This window comes from Salvia hispanica, chromosome 3, assembly GCF_029641045.1.
Source record: "Salvia hispanica isolate PSC_SH4W2 chromosome 3, Shi_PSC_v1, whole genome shotgun sequence".
Taxonomy (NCBI): domain Eukaryota; kingdom Viridiplantae; phylum Streptophyta; class Magnoliopsida; order Lamiales; family Lamiaceae; genus Salvia; species Salvia hispanica.
Window position 1 is genome coordinate 5,126,999 of NC_142694.1, and position 22,550 is coordinate 5,149,548.

Here is a 22,550-nt window from a genome sequence, read left to right on the forward strand (position 1 = left end):
ACATAAGAAATCCAAAATCCAAGACCACTTTAAATGCATTGTTAATTTTGTAACTACCAGAGACAGGCAGCAATAGAAGTTGGACCATTGAAAGCAACATAATATACAACTGTTTTTTTTATGTTTGTTCAAATTAACTATTCTTATCAGTTCAATACATCAAAGTTATTTATTTAGCTCAAGTATATATTCGTCCTTCGACTTTAGATGCATCAAAGTTATTTATTTAGCTCAAGTATATATTCGTCCTTCGACTTTAGATACTTTTGTGCGTATTAATAACAATTTCTCTTCTAATTAAGGAAACAAGTAGTACATTTTACATCATTACACGCATCGTAAATTAACGCATGAAAACAATTGACTAAATGAGCCGTGGAATGCCTTTGATGATATATCGTCTCATAATATAGAGGATTTGGTTTAAGAAGTAAATATATACGGAAAAAAAATATCTTTTTAAATCTATATTTTACATATATAGTTAACCTGATGATGTAAGTAGTCAAATTGTATAAATGTTTTAGTGCAAATTGCCAGAAAAACCATTAAGTTTTGTCAATTTCTTATCAATCCCGTAATTTTTAAAAATGACTGATTATATCACAATTCAACATTTTTCTCAACTGTCCCATAATTTTGGATTTGTAGGAAATCATGTATGATGTGGACAAATTGTTCGACTACTTAAATGATGTCGTTTAATACATCTAGTCAACCACGTCTTTAATTGTTACACATGTACATTGCACGTCATTAAATTCAGACATAGCACGACGACAGTTTTTGTCATGGAACAATTGAAGAAAATATCACATTATAGTACTATAATCAGCCATTTTTCAAAGTCTTTTTTTTTTAAAAAAATGGGCATGATGAAGTGATGGAACTTAGGTTTTTCGGGCAATTTACTCATTTTATCGTGAGATAAAATACTTGCATGACATTTCAATCACGGTCTTTCTTATCTAGCACCTATCTAGGGACATTGGGGAACTTAATTTTTTAGTTTGAAGTAAACTTTGAAACTTAATAATTGAAGTCTTTTTGAGACATCTAAGCTGTGAAGACTTCTTCTACTAAATGATGTAGACTAATGATCAAATCTCCCTCCATCCAAGAAATAAAGAAGCCTGCGAATTGATTAAATGGGGGGAACCAACATTATTAAGGGAAACATCGTTATCTCCATGTTTGGGCCTGCAGAAAATCTAGGGTTTCATTAAAAGAATTTTTTTCCTCTTTCTAATTGTTTCAAGTCGCCCTCATCCTCATGCATGCAAGGGCCGAAAAGGAAACACGTATAGTGACATTAGATCCAAATTAATCCCCAAATTTATGAAAATTCCCATATAAAGGCTTAAAAAGGACAACTTTTCTTTTTAAATATACTCCACTATGTATACACCAATGACAATGACAAGTAATTCGATTAACATATTTTTTTATATCTCATAATTTATTACCAGTATCACCAAATTACAGATGCATAAGAAAGAGGAAGAAAAGAAAATTGAAATTTTGATTTTTATTTAATTGCAAAAGAAGTCTAATTGGACACTGAAGATCTAAATGAAGGTTGAAAGCACAATTACAAGTAAATGAGTAGTAGTAATAAATAATGGAGATGTTAACTAAGAAGTAAACTGTAATTTCCTCATCGAATTTATTGTCGCATTCTCCAATTTAAGAAGGAGACAAGAAACTAGCTAGCTAGGGTTTGCAAAGCAGAATGTCTGTTGAATATGCTCAGCCAATTCTTGTGCACTAAGTTGACATTCAATTCCGATCTATCAAAACAACAACAAACCCACAAATAGTGTCAAATCAAATAGCAATAGAGAAAAATTAGTTAATTAAGTTACATGAATGATAATTATAAATGATGTAATTACCTTAATAGTGAAACAATTGAGCATCTTCTCATCAAGCTTGTTGACATTCACTTGGAGAATTTCAAGTGCAAGGTCTTCCAAGGCCGCCACAATCTTGGCAACTTGGCCCGGGATTCGGCCCGACACTGTCTTAAGCAGTAGATTCGGGCCGCAGAACTTCACCTCCACCTCAGCCACGGCTGACCTCGAGCTAGCCACGAGCTCGTTCACGCTGTCGTTGATGGAGGAGGTGGAGGAGTTGCACGGGGAGAGCTCGGCCGGGCTTGGAATCAGGGAAGGGGAGTTGAGGAAGCCCGTTTGCAGATTGTGCAGCGTGCGCTTGTACGGGCTGCTCGGTTGGGGAGTCCTCGGGCTTATTAGGATCGGGCTCCTCATCGGGCTAATGGGCCCGGGCCTCGGGCTTAGAACATCCGCGTAGGCCTTCCTTTGCTTCTTGGCTTCCATTGATTGTAGAATTTGTTGTAGCTCTTTGATGTAGTTCACAACTCCACCTATTATTGATGCTTGGTCACCCTAAATAAACATAAAGATTTAATTCACAGACATACTTTTTTTTTAATTGGCAAATGAACATAAATTTAAAGGTCGCACACATACTCTTTTGACATAAAAGCAAGGCATCAAAGAACGAAGCACTGAGATATGCTCATTCATTTGCTTTCTTCGATTCCTCTCTACGGAGATGTGAGACGAAGTTCTTGGCTGCCCATCTTCCACAGAAGCCGCGGCGGCGCTCATGAGCTTCTGTCTCTTGCATTTGGGGGAAGCTTCGGCGGCGGCCATCTCAGATTCTAGAAAGGGTGATTTTTGGAACTCGAAGCTTTCATCGTTTGATAAATCAAACCGCATCATCGATGGACTATTGCAATCAGAAGCTTCGAGAATGCTGAAAATGTCATCAGTCAGCTCAGATTCTTTGAAGAACTCGGACAGATCTTGAGTGCCCATTTCAGACAAAAAACCCTAAAAAAGTAGTGACAAAAACACACTTGGTTTGAAGGAGGAAAGTGTGTGGATATTTGAAGAAGAAAAACAAGAGTGGTAATCAATTGGAATGGACCCAAAAAAATTGTTTTGAGCGGATTCGAAAGGGACTAAACTATCACCATCAATAACCCTTTCTGAATTCAGATGGAGTGGGTTTGCTCTTTGGTTTTTGCTTTTTGCTTTGGGGTGATTGTTTTTGAGAGAGAGGAGCTTTTTGGATGTTGTTGGTCATGTCTCAGAGAAAGTTGAAGGTATATAAATGAGCATGTCCGGTAATTCTGGGAATAACTGTGAGTTTAATTCTGCAAGAAAAGGATCATCCATTGGGTAAAACAAAAACATTTGCTTGTTCAATTTTTGGATACCAAATTGTTCATGTCCTATTATCGGTAAATACTAGGATGTACTATTCAATTCTATTGTCTTTTCTCAACGGTAATATATGCTCTATACTACTATAGACAGATATATAGATCACACACATTAAATGTGCTATTGTGTTCATTATTAAATTTAACAAATGAATATTTTTATAAAACTAAAATTATTATACTATAGCTAGGGAGTAAATTCTTCTAGTTGACATCTATTACTAGAAATGGTGAGAGAGATTTTGACTCTTTGAGTGGTTAAGGAGGGCATGAAATGTTAATTTGGCATAAAATTCCCCAAATTAGCATATCCCTATCCTACTCGGAAATTAATACCAATCCACCAACCCCCTGCAGCAATCTAGCAATCTCTAGGGACTGGCCATCATTGTCTGATTAGTATTGTCTTAACTAAGTTTCATTCATTAACATAGAAATTAAGAAAATTGAAGTACGTGACAATGGCATAGGTGAAACATAGGTGTATGTGATGCACCTGATCAATATTATAAATCATGAGAAAGATATGATTTCATAAGGATGTAAATTTATTAAGGCATCTATTGTAAGGGTTTCAGTCGTTTATACATAGATAGGTGTGAAGAACGACGACGAGGAGTTACATAGAGCAAATTCTGACATAAAAAATGATTCAAAAATAAACGTGATACGGACCAATCAGAAATGGCATTTACTATGAGATAATGAATTTTCTTTTTAAACAGCATTTATTTGTACTCATGGGCCATGGGATCTTCAACGCCTTTAAAAGCTAATGCATGCCTTCTCTAGCACATAATTTAGTTATACATTTTTATTAGTAAGACTCTGAGACATTTCTCCTTTGTAGTATATTCTATTCACTTTTGTGCATATGTGTGAGATTGTGTGTGAATTCTAACTAAAATATTTGCTTATAAATTTTAGTAGAACTTTCACCATTTTTAAAAATTTTATGTAGTAGTATTAATTTTGAAATTTGTCTGCAGAATACTGAATTATTGATTTAATTTATCTGATTTTGAATCATGGAGGATTATGCCATGTTAAGTTTTAGGCTATTATCATGTTCATTAGTATTAACATTAACCAAAATCCTCCATAATTTCAAAATCAGATGAACTCCTCTATGTGTATAATTAAAATCAATCTTAACCAATGGCGCAACCTTCAAATTTAAATTCATTTGTCCATAAAAAGAACATCTTAATTACATTATGGTGTACATGATATAGTTCTCAAATCCTATTCAATTACCTAGCATAAGTTCATTACTACAGGAAACAAATTGATTGTCCATTACTTTATTTGTCAGTTGACATAAAAACCATTTAATCAAAGCAGCCCCCACTATATATCATAGTATGATTGGGACAAAATTCTAAACAAAATTGTTCGCCCGGTAGTAAATAACAAGGGACCTCTCTTTCCCTAACTTCATTAATTTTGCAGTCTGTAACACTGCAATTAATTTGCATATATGTATGAAATGCATGACTTTCAGCTTCATTTTTGTTTCTAGCCATTCATTTATCTGGTCCAATATGGTAAGCTTAGGAGCTGGATCATCGGGCGCTAAAGGGCCTATCTCCTCCATTGCTATATCCAAATTTATTTCTCATATTTGGTCTTCACGTCACGTCACCATCTAACCCCTACTCTAACCAAAGAGACGGGTTCGATTTGGTTTGGTTTGATTGTTTAACAACTCTATATCGCGAATGGGTCAAATGCAGTATTTGGACTAGACAAGCTTAAGCCCAGTCAGAACATAGGCCAATCATACCACTTTTACCGGCTTAACTCAATGCCATTGGCATGTGGATAAGGAGACAATATTAAGGATCATGATCCGGGAAATGGTTTCGAATAAACTTAAAAGAATGCAAAATCGGAGCAAAATGAGAATTAGAGCTTGTTTTGATTGAAGGAAAGATGTCAAAAGAGTTAATTTACTGTCTATAAAAATCATATAGTATATGTTAAAATATGTATTAATTGTAAATTAATGTCGTGTACTGCAACTATGCAAGCACCTAGTTAGTTTGATTCACATGACACCATGGTAAGTTAATTACATTTTACAAATGTTCTCATAAAATATGAAATAGGTGCAATTTTTTAAAATCAACTATTGATGTTGATGTTGATGCATAAACGATCACACATTAACTAACATACAACTTGTTTGTCTCACAATATAATTAATGAAATAAAACAAAGAAACAAGATACGTACTACAAAATATATAGTAAGAGAGAACAATCGGTCTTAGTTTTTCTTTTCACCTCCACGTAAAGTGGCAAAAATTGAAAATGAAAAGGCTCTTGATTTTAGGGTCTACTTAACTTAACACTACGTGCGTTTTGCTTGTAATTAAATTGGTTGGGTAGGACAAACAATTAATGAGTTTGCAGATCTTAATAAGTAGACATGGGCCACTCACTCAATTAATTGGATTTATTCAGTGGAAAAAGTCACGTGCAAGGTGCATGAAATTAAATACATTTGCATAACTTAACCCCATTAATTAGCACACTCTACCTGGCTACAAGGTTTCTTGTCTCTTTGTCTATTTTTTTTCTTTTTTCTTTTTATCTAGCTAAACGCATAGCATCAAGCATGTGCTATTTTTCGATCACTTGCAAAATTTATTTTTTTATAAATGGATGAATGATCTATAAGTGGGCCGAATAGTGATAACTGTGTAGTATTTTTGTTGGGAAAGGCCCAATCATGCAAGTTTTATTGGATAGACAAAATATAAAAACTAATTACTACTAATAATCTTAATGAAGATAATAAGATTATTAGTATCATTTGCTTTTGCAAACTTCTGCAAAAAAAAGAAACAATCATCTCAAACAATCGTACTGCATTTCGCCATCTTTGTTTCAGAAAATCAAAACAAACGGCTTCTGCAGCAGTTTCGCCTCGCTCTTGGATTTCCGCTGATTCTCGTAAGTTCAGTTGGCAATCAACGTTCCATTTCTTTGGCGATTCCTACAAGTCTTTCTGTGCTCGTTTATTATTTTTCTGTAAACGCAGAATTTCTGCTCTACCTCTTTAAACCCTGCTGTTTTCGCACTATGTTGTTTTATTGCTTGGATCCGCATCTATACATGTTTTATTTTTAGTATTGATGTTCTGGTTATCCTTTTATTGTTTTATTTAAGTTTCTTCAAATTAGGTTTTAGGTTTCATATGCGGGTATGGAAGTCGATTAGGGGATAAAATTGGAAGAGCAGGAAACTGAGAGAGAATGTTTTAGTAGTGGAGTAAGAGTGAAGAGAGGTTATAAGGAGTGCATTGGATGTATTGATTTGCAAGATAAAATTAAAAAAGCCAACGAAAAATGTGCATTACTGGAATTAGATATTGGAAAGAACTAGAACTGGAAGAGCAGGGAACTGGAAAATATCGAATTCCTGGATGAGGTTATAAAGTTGAAACAGAGGAACGACGCTCTTGAAGAGCGTATTCGAGATAGGAGGCGATGGAACAGTTTGCAATTTTGATGAATGAGAATGAGGCTTTGGTGTGTGACAAGAGGAAAGCTGAAAGCGAGCTTGAGTTGTGGAAGTTAAAATGTAAAGAAATGGAGGCTCGAGTGATGGAGTTGGAGAAGAAACTAGCCGTTGGAACAACGAAGGAGGGTCTAGACTGGCAAGAGATGTGTTCAGGGAAGATGGATCATAGAGGTGGTTCATCATCTGGATTTAATGTAGAATGTGGGCACCCATCAGTGGTAGGTGCTGCAACTGAAGATGGAGCAAATCATGGTAAGCCTCATGTGTTCTATGGGGTTATCAAATTGAAGTTTTATCTGTTTGTTTATATGTGATTTTGATGTATTACTGTATCTTGCTTATTAGTGCTGAGATCAATGCAGGAATAAATTCTTTTTGTTTCCGGTTTTTTTTCATTTAGATATATAAATATATAGTATGATTGTCATGGTTGCATCTCTTTGTGCATATACAGATGGATCAGAGGGAGACCAGACGTGTATCGTCAAATCAAGAGTTAAAAAATGCCTATACTTTGCTCTAGAAAGGAGTCCGCTGCAGAAACTTTCTCCCTCGAACCTTGGCTATAGGCCACCTCTTGAACCAATTGGTGACAGTGATGATGATCTTGACATTGAACATGCATCTTTACCTGATGTTGGTTGTAACAAAAAGAGAAAGGCTCAGAGGTCAAGGGGTGTTGCATTAGAGTCTGAGGATGGAGTGGAGTCGCCCTTGAAAAATATGCATAAGCCAACTGCTGAACATAAGAGCGATGAAGAGGAAACTAGCTGCTCTACTGCTGGACAACCATTTCGGATGCATAAAAGGAGGAAAGTTAGGAACGGATTTGCTCAAATTGTTACTAGTGAGAGTGAAAGCGATGATAAGATCCCACTTTCTAGACTGGCATGCCGTCCTGATACTCAGTTGAGGAGAAGATTTGTTATCGATTCTTGTTTTGGGAACATTTTCAGACAAGTCACTCCCAGACGACGTTTGCTGAGGGTGGGAGATATTAAAGATAACAGTGTTTCAGGCAAATGTTCTCAGAGGAGGTCTGGAAACCGGGGTGATTTAGGAATATCAGAGAATATGAATGACACTCTACTTGAAGATGAAATGGAAGAGGATGAGTCGAGTTCTGAAGATGAAAGTTCTGGTGGTTATACTGTGGATAGCACAGATGGGTCTGATCATGATGGCTCATTCTCTGGGGATTGTTCGGACAAATCTGAATGTGGTACGGGTGAGGGACAGACATGTCGAGTGTACAGACGAGGGCAAAGGGGTGTGATGTTTGATCAGAAAAGACGAGTTGGCCGAAACAGATGTGTGGCGTAGGGTGTGCCGAGCAAGCAGTGAACCTGGACTGGATGGCAAGAAGTGCAAAATATGTATTTAGTTAAATATTATTATATTTCCGAATATTCAGGTTGGAATTGGATATTAAGTATTTCGATACTTTACCTTATTTCCAGTAGCTAACTTTTGTTTAGGAAAATAGGGTGTACATCTTTTGGAGATCAGAATAGGAGGGATTTCATCCTTGTTATTTAACTGATCAAATACTCATTTAGTGCTACAACTTATTCTGTTGCAGCATTCTCTTGAGTAATTTTTTTGGATTTATAGCCTTTACTTTAATCAATTTGGTGCCGTGAGTGATCGTTTCGACTCGTTCATCCAAACCATGTTTGGAAGACACGCCGGTGCGTGTTGATGGATTGGAGGAGGCTATCGACGAAATGAGCTTGTAGTTCAGGAAGAGTAATTCAAGGCAACAAACTAAATGCAAACATTTAAAACATTTATTTCTGTAAATGCAACAACCCATAGTATGTGATCAAAAAATAATGTATAGAAACTTTAACCTCATCGATTCAAAGTCAACAATTAACATGTCCAACAATTTCATGCTATTTTACCTTTGAAATTACTCCAACTTATTTCAATACGATTGAGGACATCATATCATGTTTGAAAACGTCTAATATCAATATACTTCTATTGTAACTGATATTTTTATTGTCCATTATAGACTTTACTTTTTATTGCAATGACGTAGAAAACATCACTCAATTCCTTCATTGTAAAGCAACTAGATAACTAATTTTTCACGGATTACAATATACTACGCTCTCTACCCACAATCAAAATGTCATCGACACATATGATAAGCCAATAAGGTACGTAACATTTATGTTATCATTTACCACCCTATAGCTCGATCTCTACCTAGGTACAATTCTTCACCAAGTAAGTGACTCAACACTCTTTATCGTCTCTTTCACTTATATCAAGAATAATCTCATGTATTGCTACACATGCCGCACTGTCATCATGCGTTTGACCTTAGCGCCATTTTCAAAATATAAGTAACATCAGAGGAGTACAAGAAGCATATCGCTGTAAGAACATTCTTTAAATGAGGTTTGAAGTTCGGCCCAACCCACAAGTGCCCTCCCGAAAACCCACCATGTCATTTGTTGCCATAGAGGAAGATGAAATTGCATACGAGAGAATTGATACTCACAAGCTAGACATAAAGATAGTGTACAACGTCGTAACCTTAATTAGGTATGGGTTTTTTTGGATTGGCAAAAATAAAAAAAATGCATATATAGTGGACTGGAATAATAGAATTTTAATTACTAATAATAAAATGAAGTTAATAATCACACTTCTCCATTTCGGTCTGTTCCTAATTAAGAGTCACATTTCATTTTTACCATAAATAGTAAGTAGGTCTCATATTCCAATAACTCAATTCACTCACATTTTATTATAAAACCAATATAAAAAAAATGAGTCTCACATTCCACTAATTTTTTCAACCAACTTTTCTTTACATTTTTTAAAATTCGTGCCCAGTCAAAGTTTGACTCCTAATCGGAGACGGAGGGAGTGATTATGATTTACTCCCTCCGTCCCACATTTATAGTCACATTTGGTTATGGCATGAGTTTTAAGGAATTGGTGGAGTGTGTAATTAATAAAGTGAGAGGTGGAGTGTGTAATAAATGAAGTGAGACGATGGAGTGTGTAATAAATGAAGTAAGTTGGTTGAAGGTGGGTTCCTTTTGACTTTTTTATTTTTTTTTATTTTTGTTTTGGTTTATTTTAATGTAGATAATGACATTTGGGTATAATTTTAGTGAATAATGGGGTAAAATTTTATATCCAAATATGAAAAATTCTAAATGTGACCCTAAATGTGAGATGAACTTTTACGGCAAAATGTGACTATAAAACTGGGACGGAGGGAGTATTTTTGCGAAGTTAATTTTTTATATAGGCCTATCAAACTTCTGTGACAAGAAGAATCGCCTCTTCGTTAACTCGTTGTTTCAAAAAAGTAGAACAAACGACGTCTGCAGACGTTTCGCCTCACTCTTGCATCTCCGCTGATTCTTGTAAGTTCAATCCGCAATGAACCTTCCATATCTTTGGCAATTTCTTTGTATGCTCGTTAATGTATATTCCAATTTTTTTGTAAACACTGAATTTACGCTTAAACCTCTTTAAACCCTGCGGTTTTCTATTTCTCTGTCGCAATATGTTGTTTTTTGCTTGATTCCGTATTTTTACATGTTTTATTTTGAGTATTGATATTGTGATTAACCTTTTTATCGTTATTTTGTGTTTCTTGAAATTAGGTTTTGGGACTCAAATGCGAGTATGGAAGCCGATAAGGGGATAAAATTGGAAGACCAGGAAACTGGGAACTGTTTTAGTAGTGGAGTAGGATTGAAGAGAGATTATAAGGAGTGCATTGGATGTATTGATTTGCAAGATAAAATTAAAAAAGCCAACGAAAAATGTGCATTACTGGAATCAGATATTGGAAAGAAAGACATTTTGATTGACGGTCTGGAGCGTAAGGTTGGGTTTAGGGAACTGGAAACTATCGAATTCCTGGATGAGGTGAAAAAGTTGAAACAGAAGAATGAAGATCTTGAAAAGATCATTCGTGATAGTGAGGAGATGGAACAGTTTGCAGTTTTGATGAATGAGAATGAGGCTTTGGTGTGTGAGAAGATGAAATCTGAAAGCGACCTTGAGTTGTGGAAGTTAAAATGTGAAGAAATGGAGGCTCGAGTGATGGAGTTGGAGAAGAAATTAGCCGTTGGAACAGCGAAGGAGGGTCTAGACTGGCAAGAGATGTGTTCGGGGAAGATGGATCATCAAGGTGGTTCACTATCTGGATTTAATGTAGAATTTGGGGCTGCAACTGACAATGAAGTAAATTGTGGTAAGTGAATTTGATGTTTCTTGTATCTATTAAAAATGAAGTTGTATCTATTTGTTTGTGTGGGAATTTGATGTTTCTTGTAGATTTTGGATCGATATATGCATGGGAAGTGAAGAGTTATAAATTGTTGTTGTGTTGTAGAGATATGCTTAGTATTGCTGGGATCAATGGAGGATTAAATTATTTTAGTTGCTGTTCTTCTTTCATTTAGATACATCATACATGGTATGGGCTCATGGTTGATCCTCTTTGGCAGGCACAACACCAGTTAGCAACCAGTCTAATCGTTATGCATATACGGATGGATCAAAGGGAGGCCAGAAATGTCTTATCCAATCAAGAGTTAAAACATGCCTAGACTTTACTGCGGAAAAGAGTCCGCTACAGAAACATTCTCCCTCGACCTTTGGCAGTAGGCCACCTCTTGAACCTATCTATGTTGGTGACAGCGACGATGATCTTGACATTGTCCATGTATCTTTACCTAATGTTGATTGCAACAAAAGGAGGAAGGTCCAGAGGTCAAGCGTTGTTTCATTAGAATCTGATGATGGAGCAGAATTGCCCTCGAAAAATATGCATGAGCCAACTGTTGAACATCAGAGCGATGAAGAGGAAACTAACTGCTCTACTGCTGGACAACCATGTCGGATGCATAGAAGGAGGAAAGTTAGGAGTGCTCAGATTGTGACTAGTGAGAGTGAAAGCGATGATAATATCCCACTTTCTAAACTGGCACACCGTCCTGATACTCAGCGCAGGAGAAGATTTGTTAGTGATTCTTGTTCTAAGAACAATCTCAGAAAAGTCACTCCCAGACGACGCTCGCTGAGGGTGGGAGATAGGAAAGATAACAGTGTTAGAGGTAAATGTTCTCCGAGGAGGTCTGGAAACCAGGGTGATTTAGGGAAATCAGAGAATATGAATGACACTCTACATAAAGATGAAATGGAAGAGGATGAGTCGAGTTATGAAGACGACACTTTGGGTGGTTTTATTGTTAACAGCACAGATGAATCAGACAGCGGCGATGGGTCCAACAGCAACGACTTCTCTAATCATGATGGCTCATTCTCTGGGGATTGTTCAGATAAATCTGATTGTGATGAAATAGGATATGATGAAATTATATCTGGTTTACGGAGGGGGAGAAAGGACAAACTGAAATGGGAGTTTGAATCAGATATGCTTGCCGATCTTGGCAAGTCAGCTGAACTGTGTATGAAGGCGGTTTGTGCACTCTATCGCCAGCAAACATCTTACGAGCAATCTGCTAAAGCAGCCATAGATCGCAATGGACGAGGGTTTAGCCACACTCATGCATCAAGGTAAGTTTTTGCTGAGTGTCATGCCCTTACTTTTGCTCTCCTTTATCCTTGTAACATATGCACGCAGTTCTTTTTTAAGAGTTACTCTACTTTCGAATCGACACTATCACTTTTTGCTGTGTTCAAATTGGTAAAACTATGAACCTTACAAGTTACATTTTTTTTCACTTACCATCACAGTGGCAGTGCCTTAGCTGAATTTCTTACTGATGGCGATCCCCACACTGACATGACCAAGACAGTGCGACAGCTCCGGAACTTCAATCAAGGGGGTGTTGAGCAGTGCCGAAAACTGGCAAATCACTACTCTAAACAGTTGTTCGAAATCTACAAGAATGAAGAGGATCCCTTCTTTCGTCCTTGATAAACTGACTGGCTTGAACAGATTACACGAAGCAGTTGCATCCACTCTATATGAAAACTCAGGTTTTTGGTAATCTTCAATGTATATAATGTCTCTTTTGGTGTTTTTGGTTTGTCTGATTGTGAATTATGTGCCATGACATGGGCCTATTCAAGATTTATTAGGGTTATAGGAAGCTAATTGGATTAGGCCTATGCTGAGGTCAATGGTTTTGAGTTGTTTTTTTTTGTGACATATATAATCGTATTAGTTGTCAAGATTTAGTCTTGCAATCCCACCTAACATCCTATAATGTATGCTGTCATATTTTTATGAGGTACACGTTTGTAAGATTGGGGACTAATTCACTTACACAAGAATATTTTCTGAGGATTCTCTGATCCCACCATTTTTATTTGACTAATTAATCCAATGAGACACATACACACGCAAAACCTTGTATATATATATAAACAGAGGGCAACAGAGGTTTGCTTGAGCAGAGAAGAAAGGGAAATGGAATGCTCGGAGCTGCCTCGTCAACTGCCGGAAAGAGTGAGTTCAAGTGGTGGCTGCTTTCAGATGCCTCTGCACTATCCCAAATACACGGCGGAGGACTATAAGTCGATGCCTGAATGGAAGCTCGACCGCCTCCTCTTGCAGTATGGGCTTCCGGTCATCGGGACAGATGATCAGAAGAGGAAGTTTGCTATGGGTGCTTTCCTTTGGCCTCACTGAAATATCATGCTTATCAATATTTCTACTTCCTAGCCTTAGTATTGATGGTGATGATGAGGTCTTTTTTGGTGTGTGTGTGTGTGTGTGTGTATGTGTGTAAATGAATGGCTTTGAGCATATTTGTGGAAATCTTACTTTAAATCTCTTACATGAAAGAACCATACAAAAATTACAGATCCACCTTAAATCTAGTAAACAGATTTTACGTGATCCAAGCAATTCAACAACTGCTTATAACCGAAATAACTGCAGCATATATATATATATATATATATATATAAATAAACGTGTGGAGATGTAAGAATTTCACATCAAGGAGAGATATCGTTCAGAATTCCTCTGCAGAAAGGAAGAGAGAAGAGATCGTGATTTTATCATTCTCTCTCTCCGGCTCGATAAGGCCGTCGTCTTCCTTCCTCTAACGCAGAGGAGAAGCTAAACAGAAGCAACAACAAAAAAACCAGAGGGCCAGAAAAATGGAGATGAATAGCAAAGCATTGGTTGTCATAATGGTGATGGCGTTAGCCACCACCGTTGCCACCGCTGAAGCAACATTTGGAGCGACGCCTCCAACTACCAATGATGGTATGACTTTCGTATAATCCTTCCGTCTACCAATAAACTGTCCAATTTTCCATTTTGGTCGATCCACCAAAATTAGTACCCTGCAAAAAACAGTCCAATTTATCATTAGTAATAATTAATGTTGATGTTTTTATAGGTACAACAATAGATCAAGGTGTCGCATACGTTCTAATGTTCCTTGCTTTGGTGCTCACTTACATAATTCATTAGATTAACAAACCTAGTGAATTTATTTACTACTCCTAAATATTAGTACTATGAAACTTGATGATCAAGAAGATGAATAAATTAATCAAAATAGAGGACCTGGTTTCTAGCTAGTGGTTCTGTTTATCCAAATGAAGAGGAACATATACATACATTCTCTTTATTATGGGGTGATTTGATCCACATTTTAGAATTTTATTTTTATCCACATTTGTGTTGTAGGATTAGTAAAATCGACTCCACGTACGGGTAGTCATGTAGTTTATTCTTGACTATCAATTAGATGCATAGAATTTGTATCAGACTTTGAGATTAATGTGATGTAATAATTTGAATGATACTTCTTCATCTGTTTTCCTTAAAACCAAAGTCATACTATGATGTAAAGATGATTCGTGGTACAAACTACTAAACGTGACACTAAATAATTTTACCAAAAACATAAGCATATTTCAAATCATTCCCCAATCATCTTACGACTTATAATTAAAACCGATATGGATCGATCCAATCAATTATCATCATATAGTACTTCAATTCTATTGTAGTACGTATATTTTATTTTATTTTTACATGGGCAGCAGTATTTAAAATACAGACTTAGATTTTAATTTATTTAATTTCAGTCAAAAATAAATTGTTTCAGCGTCAGCCCATTCATCGCAGCCTTGTTTATTCGAATGGCCCATTGTCGGAGGCCCATTCATTGTTGGCTTGTTTAATAACCTCCAATTTTCCATACTTTCAAAACTAATTGTTTTTTTTTTTGTTTAAAAAATTGCCCCAAATTTAGTAAGCTTTTTTTGTGAATAAACTTTGTGAATTGAAACGTGTTCTCTGAATTGGTATACTCTAAGCCCTTTGTACCGTTTAAAAATTAAAATTTCAATTTAGTTTCCAAAAAAGCCCCTCTAAAATGATATTTTTATAAAATAATAATTGTACCTATTTTATGAAAGTATATATATAAAGCAACTACTTCATTAATTAATGAACCCTTCAGTTTTCCTATCACATTATGCATGGATATTTCATTATTTATATAATAAAGAATGAAAAAAACTAGTGTTTGGTAAGTGAAAGGATTGAGATCAACCTGCGTGCATGTGTTGACCAATTGTTATACAATCTTATTCCACCCACTAGCTATCTAAGTTATTGCTCGTGCAAATTAAAAAGTAGTAAAAGAAAAAAAAAAAAGTGTTATTGCTCGTGCAGCATGGATCATGCATATTTTATATAGTTGTAAGAGATTTCACAAGCTGCCCCCTAGTTATAACTTAAAGCCTTAAAGGCAATTGTGTATTTATTTTCATTTGTTGTAATTAGTGCGAGTAATATAAGAATCTTGACCTCTCGATCATGTAACTAATGTAATCAATAGTTACGTCCACATCACAACTAAGATGGTTTAACTTAATGACAAGATTTGTATATATGGTTGAAATTATAATTGCATTTTGGAGAACAAAAGGAGAAAATAAAATCATTATTTTGAATTTAAGAATTTAAATATTTTTTCATATGGGTATTATGAAAAGGTGACATAGTGCCGGAGTTTAACTATTTAACTATCACAAACTAGCATAGAATTTAGGGAAAAGTCAATAATTTCAACCGCATTAATTGCATCAGTCAGAAGACTCAGAACCATGAATTGAACAAAATTAATTCCATCATTGTTAATCTTGTGTGAGAAAAATAACAATTGTGATTAATTATTAGTATTTGGATAAAAACAGCATGCTAATTGCTTCAAAATTGTGTTGAGATCTCCTCTAAGCACGTGATCGGTGATTTCCTGAGATTTTCACTCTACTTCATGGTCGTAACCCATAAAATAAAGCTAACTTATTGTATGAGATAATGAGAAGATGTATCTCTACGTAGAGTCTAGAGATGTCATTTAATTTTGATTAAAGCCTATCGAATTGCCGAGTTATTCAGTTTAAGTTTATTAAGATACTTTCGAAAAAAAAAAACATAGCACAATTCCAAATGGGATAGGCAAAATAAAGATACTTGAAAAATACGCGGATCTTTACTTAATCATTTCGTTATGTACCTTATTAATAATAAAAAAAATTAGTTATATAAGTACTCAATTTGTCCCCGAACAAGAGTACATCATTCTAATTAATTAGGTTTAGGAAACATGTAATAACTAATTAACTAACTCCACCGTATCCATTAATTAGTAATTCTTAATGAATACAAATTCCTGGGCTTCCTGTATTTTACACCAACAGCTTTTATTTCCTTCAATACTATCTAAAATTCGAAAGCTTGACAAAGAAAGAGTATTCATTTCACTAAATTATCAGCACTATATATCAACTAATTAAAGGAATCATCCTCAAATTACTAAGTGGAATAGTAATTAATTAGTTAAATTAATGAATGAAGACCAGAAAGTAAGAACTGGGAAAATGCATGGTCCCTAGGAATCCTAAATCCATATTGATTATTCATATAAATAAATGAATTCCTTTTTGCCCCTAAATGGCGTTAAATAGACAGTATAGTACATGGTGACCCATGTCGTTGTATGTATAAATAATATGTATTCTGCTTAAAGAAACTACTCTGTAACAAAAATGTACACATGTCGGCTCCATATCTATGGAAGAATCTGAGTCGAACTATATATAAAACTCTCAGATAATTTAAATCCGGCAAAAGGGTCGTGCCCACGAGTGGAGGGGGAGAAGGCATGGACCCTGAAAATCTGCTTCAATTTAATTTATAAACCTAACACTAATCTTTTCATTTAATTATTTTGGTTTTGTACTTGTGGGAATTGTCTTAATTAATTGAAGGCAAGATTTGGAATGACAAGTTGAGACCCACTGTGTGAGTGGAGGCTCAGCCGCCGGAGAAAAGCGGCGCGGTCAGTTGGCGGGGCTCCGGTGGGGTCCAAACATTCTCATTATTATGCAATAATGGTCTAAACTCTAAACATTGTATGTTGGGAGGCACATTGTTGGGTGGGGTGGGCCAACTGTCCAAATTACTATTTTAATTTTTATTTTTTTTTATGTTATCTACAAGCTCGAAATAAAGAAACAATTCAAAATATAGACAAAAATACTAGTACTAAAATTATTGGAGAAGTAAATAAGTTGCACATATATATCATAATGCTATTATTCATGAATCCACAAAGGACATCTCATAGTACTAAAATAAGTGTTTGGGTGCTTTTTTTTTATAAATCAGAAAAGGTTCAAGCTGGCAAGCAACGAGCAAATGTTCAAGACAAACGGCCAGAAGCTAAGCCGCAAAAACCGAAAAAAAATGAGTACAACGACATCTCATTCAAACACCAACAAATAGGCTAAACGCTAAATACCCAAAAAGCCAAATAAACATCAACAACAACAACAACAACCTGATACCAATAAGTGTTTGGGTGCTGCTATATATTATTTCAATGGTATAAGAAATTGTTATTTTTCATGAATTTATAAATACTAACTTTAATATAAAACCAAAGCAACGAATACTTGCAAATTAAATTTTTATATCCAAAAATTAAGGTATATTTACCAAGTAACAATGAAACAGATATTAAATGCCAAAAGAATAATTACAGATGGCAAACGAACAATATAAAAGGTTAAGTAAGAAAGTTCTCTTTTCCCCAGCTTAAGGTACTCAAGAATTATTTTAATCTAAAAATGCAATTTTCATGTCTCCCTCATTTTCCAAGCACTTACTAATCCCAGACAGAAATCCCACTGTACCATACCAAAACTACCAAATTTCAATTTCTTTGTACATATATTTCTATGTAAGACAAATTTAATGTACTAAATACATTACTAACAAAATATACCAATACAAAAAATAAATAATAATTATATGTTATTCGAAATTAAACTGAAAAAGTACTTAGTCCTAAAATTGATTAAGTTGATCACATTGCCATGTAAATACGCAAAACTTTATTTAATTCCTGAAAAGCACAATACATAGATTTTGGATTTGCTAATTATGCCCCGGCCGCTGACATACATATACCCAAAACGAATGTCATAAATAATGAGAGGAATGAAATAATTTTCAGACAACTTATAAGTCCAGCAATAGGAATAAATTTGTAGTCCTACTAGCTTTCTAAATCTTAGATTACTAGTAATTAAAATCAACGAATTAAAGTATATTTATCTTAGTACAATTGAAAAAGGATGTTTAGGAAAAGCATAGTAGAAGTATTAAGAGCCACGTCAGTGCCATGTGAACATGAACACGTGGCATGAGGTGGTTAGCCGGAGGGGCGTGGAAGGCGCCGATGAAGCGGTGGCTCGGTAATGAGGATGAGATGTCAGGTCGGCTCCATCATAAGAAAATGAGGGCCCACTTACTCCAAGTCTCACACTCTCAAGGCTATACCCAACTTTTCTATTATTTTTTTTTTAATTTTCCAAAATATGTTTTTTTTCCCTTTCTTTTTCTTTTCAATTTGTCAAATAAGATTATTAAATGTATATAAATTCATTCCATTTTCTACTTTTTACCATTTTTTGGGTCCAACGATGGTTTTAAACTCTCAGGATTATAAATTGCAGATTATTTTCTTTGATTTATTAAAAGAAAGTTTGAATTATTATGAAAGTAAATGAAAACCATCAAGAATGTGTTACTTTTCGATTCTAAAGATAGGCGGTACGTATTTATCTTATTTGTAATCTTGTGATCAACGAGCTAAAACTAAATTCTTATTTGTAATCAATGCTTACCTTTTTCATTGGATTGAAACGAAAATGGTAGTAAGTCGAACTACTTAGAAATGAAGAATTCGATACTTGCAATATTATAAAATAATGAGTACGTAGAATTTAGTGTTAATTAAATAGATGAAATCTATACTTCCAAACATATTAAAAGATGGAGTAAAAGTCTTATCTTGAAAGAGATTTGTATAATTGAGTTACAAATTGGAAAAGTATACACTTAAAATCCAACCAAAAAAATCACTCTACTCTAAGCATTGTAGCAGTGGTAGAAGTATGAAGCAGATGCAGCAACAGTAGGTGAGTTTGTAGATTATTTGACTAATGAAAAGTGATGGGTTTCAACTTCCAATGGCTAACTCGAAGCCACGAATGGGGGAGCTGCCCTTTCCGAATATAAATACCTCTCCTTTCAAGAGGCAAAAAATTGTCCTATATATATATATATATATCACCATACTTGCTACCTTTGGGTGTCACCATTTATACCTTTATGTAATTGATCAAATTATAACTTCATTTAACATTAAAAACTTCCAAACTAGTAGTAAGATTTAACATAATGGGAGTTGTAGTGTCGTGTGAGCACAACAACGCATGTTTGGTGTTTTCTTGAGCTCGACACTGCCGATGCACCGAGACCATCTGCAATCATACTCCAAAAATGAGTATTGGTGTAGAAATCTTCTCCAATCGTACATCAAACTCAAATTCATTTTTAGTGTTTTTTATGAAACAACACCAAATATGATGTTACTGTAAAAACTTTATGAGACAAAAACTAAAAAATGGTGGAAATTTTGAATCTGGTGTAAATAGTTGGAGTAAAACTACTTTTTAATGTGACGTATACTCAAATATGAGTTTGAGTTTGGTGTAAACGGTTGGAGATGGCCGCATTGAGGCTGAGCTTAGTTAGTTTAGATGTAAAATCCAAATTTTCCATTCATATGCAATCAAAGGTTTAGCATTTATACGATGTTATAACTTATAGTAATTTCTTTGAAATATTCATAGCCTTTAGATTTATGAGATTTGAGCCGATTGGTATGAGAAATTGCAAAGTGTTTTAGTTAGGTATGATTAGATATGTGTTTCCCAGTTTCAAAAACTGAGATGAGAGAGAGACCAACATCTCTTACTTCAAGAAGACACATTATGACACGGTAATCGTGGGAGATTTTAATGATTTAATGCTGTGTTTGAATAGGGAGGGTGAGTGTGAGTTATGAAAATGTGTACTTAAACATTTAATTACACTAATTCCAATACCTCCCAATTATAATTTGGAAACTACTAACGTGGTGTGGTGGCCCTTCTTTTCACAACGAATCATCTCCTTAATTGCTTTTTTAAGTTCGTATTTCTCTTTTTCTAATTAAAATCAGAAGCATAAGGAAAGGATTCTTCACTTCCCGCCTTCCGTTTTCTGTTATGATTGATCATAATATGAATTTCCAACTCTTCTCATTTCATTTTTTATTTAATCAATTTTCTGACCATTTGGTTAAAAATATACGAGTCCATGACACGACCACACCCTTAGATTAATTGAGGCAGCCTTTTAATTTTAAGTACTACTTACTAATGAAAATTCGGGTACTTACATTTATTTAAGTGCATACTCTATGCCCCAAATCACTGTCTGTAGGGAATTAACCACCGTAGCTTCTTTAGCAATTAAATTGTCATTAATTATTCACTCTTAGGCTGAAATTATCGTTGATCTCCTATTTCAAACGAAATAAAATACTCACTCCACATTCTTTATCGTTCTTTCATAACTTTAAAAACTTTTAACTTTCTTTCAAGAATTCCTTTCTCCATTAAAAAAATGTAACCGACTCCGACAACTACACGACCAAATACGTATCTTTATACCAATCCACAAATATATACTCTCATCAACCAAATCCCATTTCATCTCTTCAAACAAAACCAAAATAATCAATACTAATCTTCATCGGAGGAAGAGCAGTTTCCGATTCCTCCATATTGTGGTACAGAGAAATCAATATAATTTATTGCAAACGGTAATTAAATAAAACTCTCTGCGCATTTTTCGGCATTACCATTTTCACCGATCCTATAACACACCGATTTCAGTGCAACTCTCTGAAACCATCAAGCTCACTCTCTCTCTCTCTCTCTCTAGAAAGTTATTGATCTCTTCTTTTGTAGCAGTGGTAGCAGTATACAAGGCGTAGACTGCGTGGTTCTTTCACTTTGGTTGTTTTCCCTTTGAATCCTCCTTTTTAGGGTATTGTCTTTTTTGTTTGTCAGATTTTTGCAAGCGTGGGTTTGATTCTCTCTCGCTCTTTAACCTTCTCTTTGACGCCTTCTTTTTTATCTCTCTCTCTCCAACAATATCTCTCTCTTTACTCCCATAGTTTCTCTTGTATGTTCAACCATGGATCATAGCATAGTGAAATACACCGAGCACAAAAAAACCACCACAAAAATCATCAAACCCTCACACCAAAACACTCCGAGAAATGTCCGTATCACTATGACCGATCCCGACGCCACTGATTCCTCCAGCGATGACGAAGAAGAAGACGAGCTTTTCCACCGGCAACGCGTCAAGAAGTACATCACCGAAATCAGAATGGAGAGAGGTGTGATCAGCGGCGGCGGGGAAGTCAGCGCGCTCCGGCCCAAGCCCAGGCCCATGAAGAAGCCCAAGGAGGCCGGGGCGAGGAAGTACAGAGGCGTGCGGCAGCGGCCGTGGGGGAAGTGGGCCGCCGAGATAAGAGACCCCTGCAGAAGGGTCAGGCTCTGGCTAGGCACCTACAACACTGCCGAGGAGGCCGCCATGGTCTACGACAACGCCGCCATTAAGCTCCGTGGCCCGGCCGCTCTCACAAACTTCACTCCCCCGCCGCCGAGTAATGTGGCGTCGGTTTCGGGATATGACTCTGGTGACGAGGCGCGTGTCGTTTCCTCTCCGGTTTCGGTTCTCCGCTTTAAAAACAGTGCTGAACCGGCCTGTCTAAGTAGCCAATGTAGTGACTATTCCGAACCCGGTCCATCTGAACCGGTTTCCGATGGTCTGAACCGGACCGGTCCGGTTCGTAACGAATTCGGTATGGAGATGGTGGAGTGTGAAGGTGAAACGAGTACTGTGCCGGATTACTGGAACGAGTATTTGGCGATGGACGTTCCGGTTTTCGACAATTTCTTCCACTTGGGGCTGCAAGAGGAGCACTTGTTCGGGGACGAAGCGAGTTGTTTCAACGATCCTCCGTCGCTCGGAGTGAAGTTTAGAGATGTTAGTGATTCGTTAATGGAACTTGGGTCAATCGATGTTGAGGATTATTTTGGTTTTGGTGGCTCTGATGCAGTCTTAGCAGTATAACAAATGTTCAAAAAAATCAAATATGTTTGAACATAGTCGGATTGCCGATTAAATGGCAAATTTTGTTGTCTTTTTCCGACTGTCGGCTTGTATTTTGTTTTAATTAAGAATAGTTAGTATCTAATTTTAGATGTATCGATCTCCATTCAAAATGAAAATGGAGGTTGAGTTGAGTTGAGTTGTGTGTATTAGGTGTGATACAAATCTTGAAACAATAAAATGGATTTGTTTTCCCACA

The 22,550-nt window shown here is 35.8% G+C and overlaps 4 protein-coding genes across 5 annotated transcripts; 3 read left to right on the top strand and 1 right to left on the bottom strand.

Annotated features, from left to right (window-relative positions):
* Nucleotides 1-1,510: 1,510 nt before the first annotated feature.
* Nucleotides 1,511-3,102, bottom strand: LOC125216390 (transcription factor SPEECHLESS-like). Its single transcript, XM_048118084.2, has 3 exons — nucleotides 2,493-3,102; nucleotides 1,896-2,408; nucleotides 1,511-1,790 (listed from the first exon to the last, which is right to left on the bottom strand). The coding sequence occupies exons 1-3, from the start codon at nucleotides 2,841-2,843 to the stop codon at nucleotides 1,710-1,712; spliced, it is 945 nt and encodes a 314-aa protein (XP_047974041.1). The 5' UTR covers nucleotides 2,844-3,102; the 3' UTR covers nucleotides 1,511-1,709.
* Nucleotides 3,103-6,076: 2,974 nt separating this feature from the next.
* LOC125212293 (uncharacterized) lies at nucleotides 6,077-8,322 on the top strand. Of its 2 annotated transcripts, none has more exons than XM_048112412.2 (3): nucleotides 6,077-6,213; nucleotides 6,444-7,035; nucleotides 7,238-8,322. In XM_048112412.2, exons 2-3 carry the CDS (start codon nucleotides 6,750-6,752, stop codon nucleotides 8,104-8,106), a joined length of 1,155 nt encoding a protein of 384 aa, XP_047968369.1. In that variant the 5' UTR covers nucleotides 6,077-6,213; nucleotides 6,444-6,749; the 3' UTR covers nucleotides 8,107-8,322. The 2 variants fall into 2 exon arrangements, with proteins under 2 accessions (XP_047968369.1, XP_047968370.1); XM_048112413.2 differs by having other exon boundaries at nucleotides 6,081-6,213; nucleotides 6,451-7,035.
* A 1,746-nt stretch (nucleotides 8,323-10,068) lies between these two features.
* On the top strand, nucleotides 10,069-13,089 carry LOC125216607 (uncharacterized). Its single transcript, XM_048118359.2, has 4 exons — nucleotides 10,069-10,178; nucleotides 10,422-11,017; nucleotides 11,274-12,345; nucleotides 12,526-13,089. Exons 2-4 carry the CDS (start codon nucleotides 10,444-10,446, stop codon nucleotides 12,707-12,709), a joined length of 1,830 nt encoding a protein of 609 aa, XP_047974316.2. The 5' UTR covers nucleotides 10,069-10,178; nucleotides 10,422-10,443; the 3' UTR covers nucleotides 12,710-13,089.
* A 7,790-nt stretch (nucleotides 13,090-20,879) lies between these two features.
* On the top strand, nucleotides 20,880-22,550 carry LOC125209081 (ethylene-responsive transcription factor CRF4-like). Its single transcript, XM_048108681.2, has one exon. It carries the CDS (start codon nucleotides 21,365-21,367, stop codon nucleotides 22,310-22,312), a length of 948 nt encoding a protein of 315 aa, XP_047964638.1. The 5' UTR covers nucleotides 20,880-21,364; the 3' UTR covers nucleotides 22,313-22,550.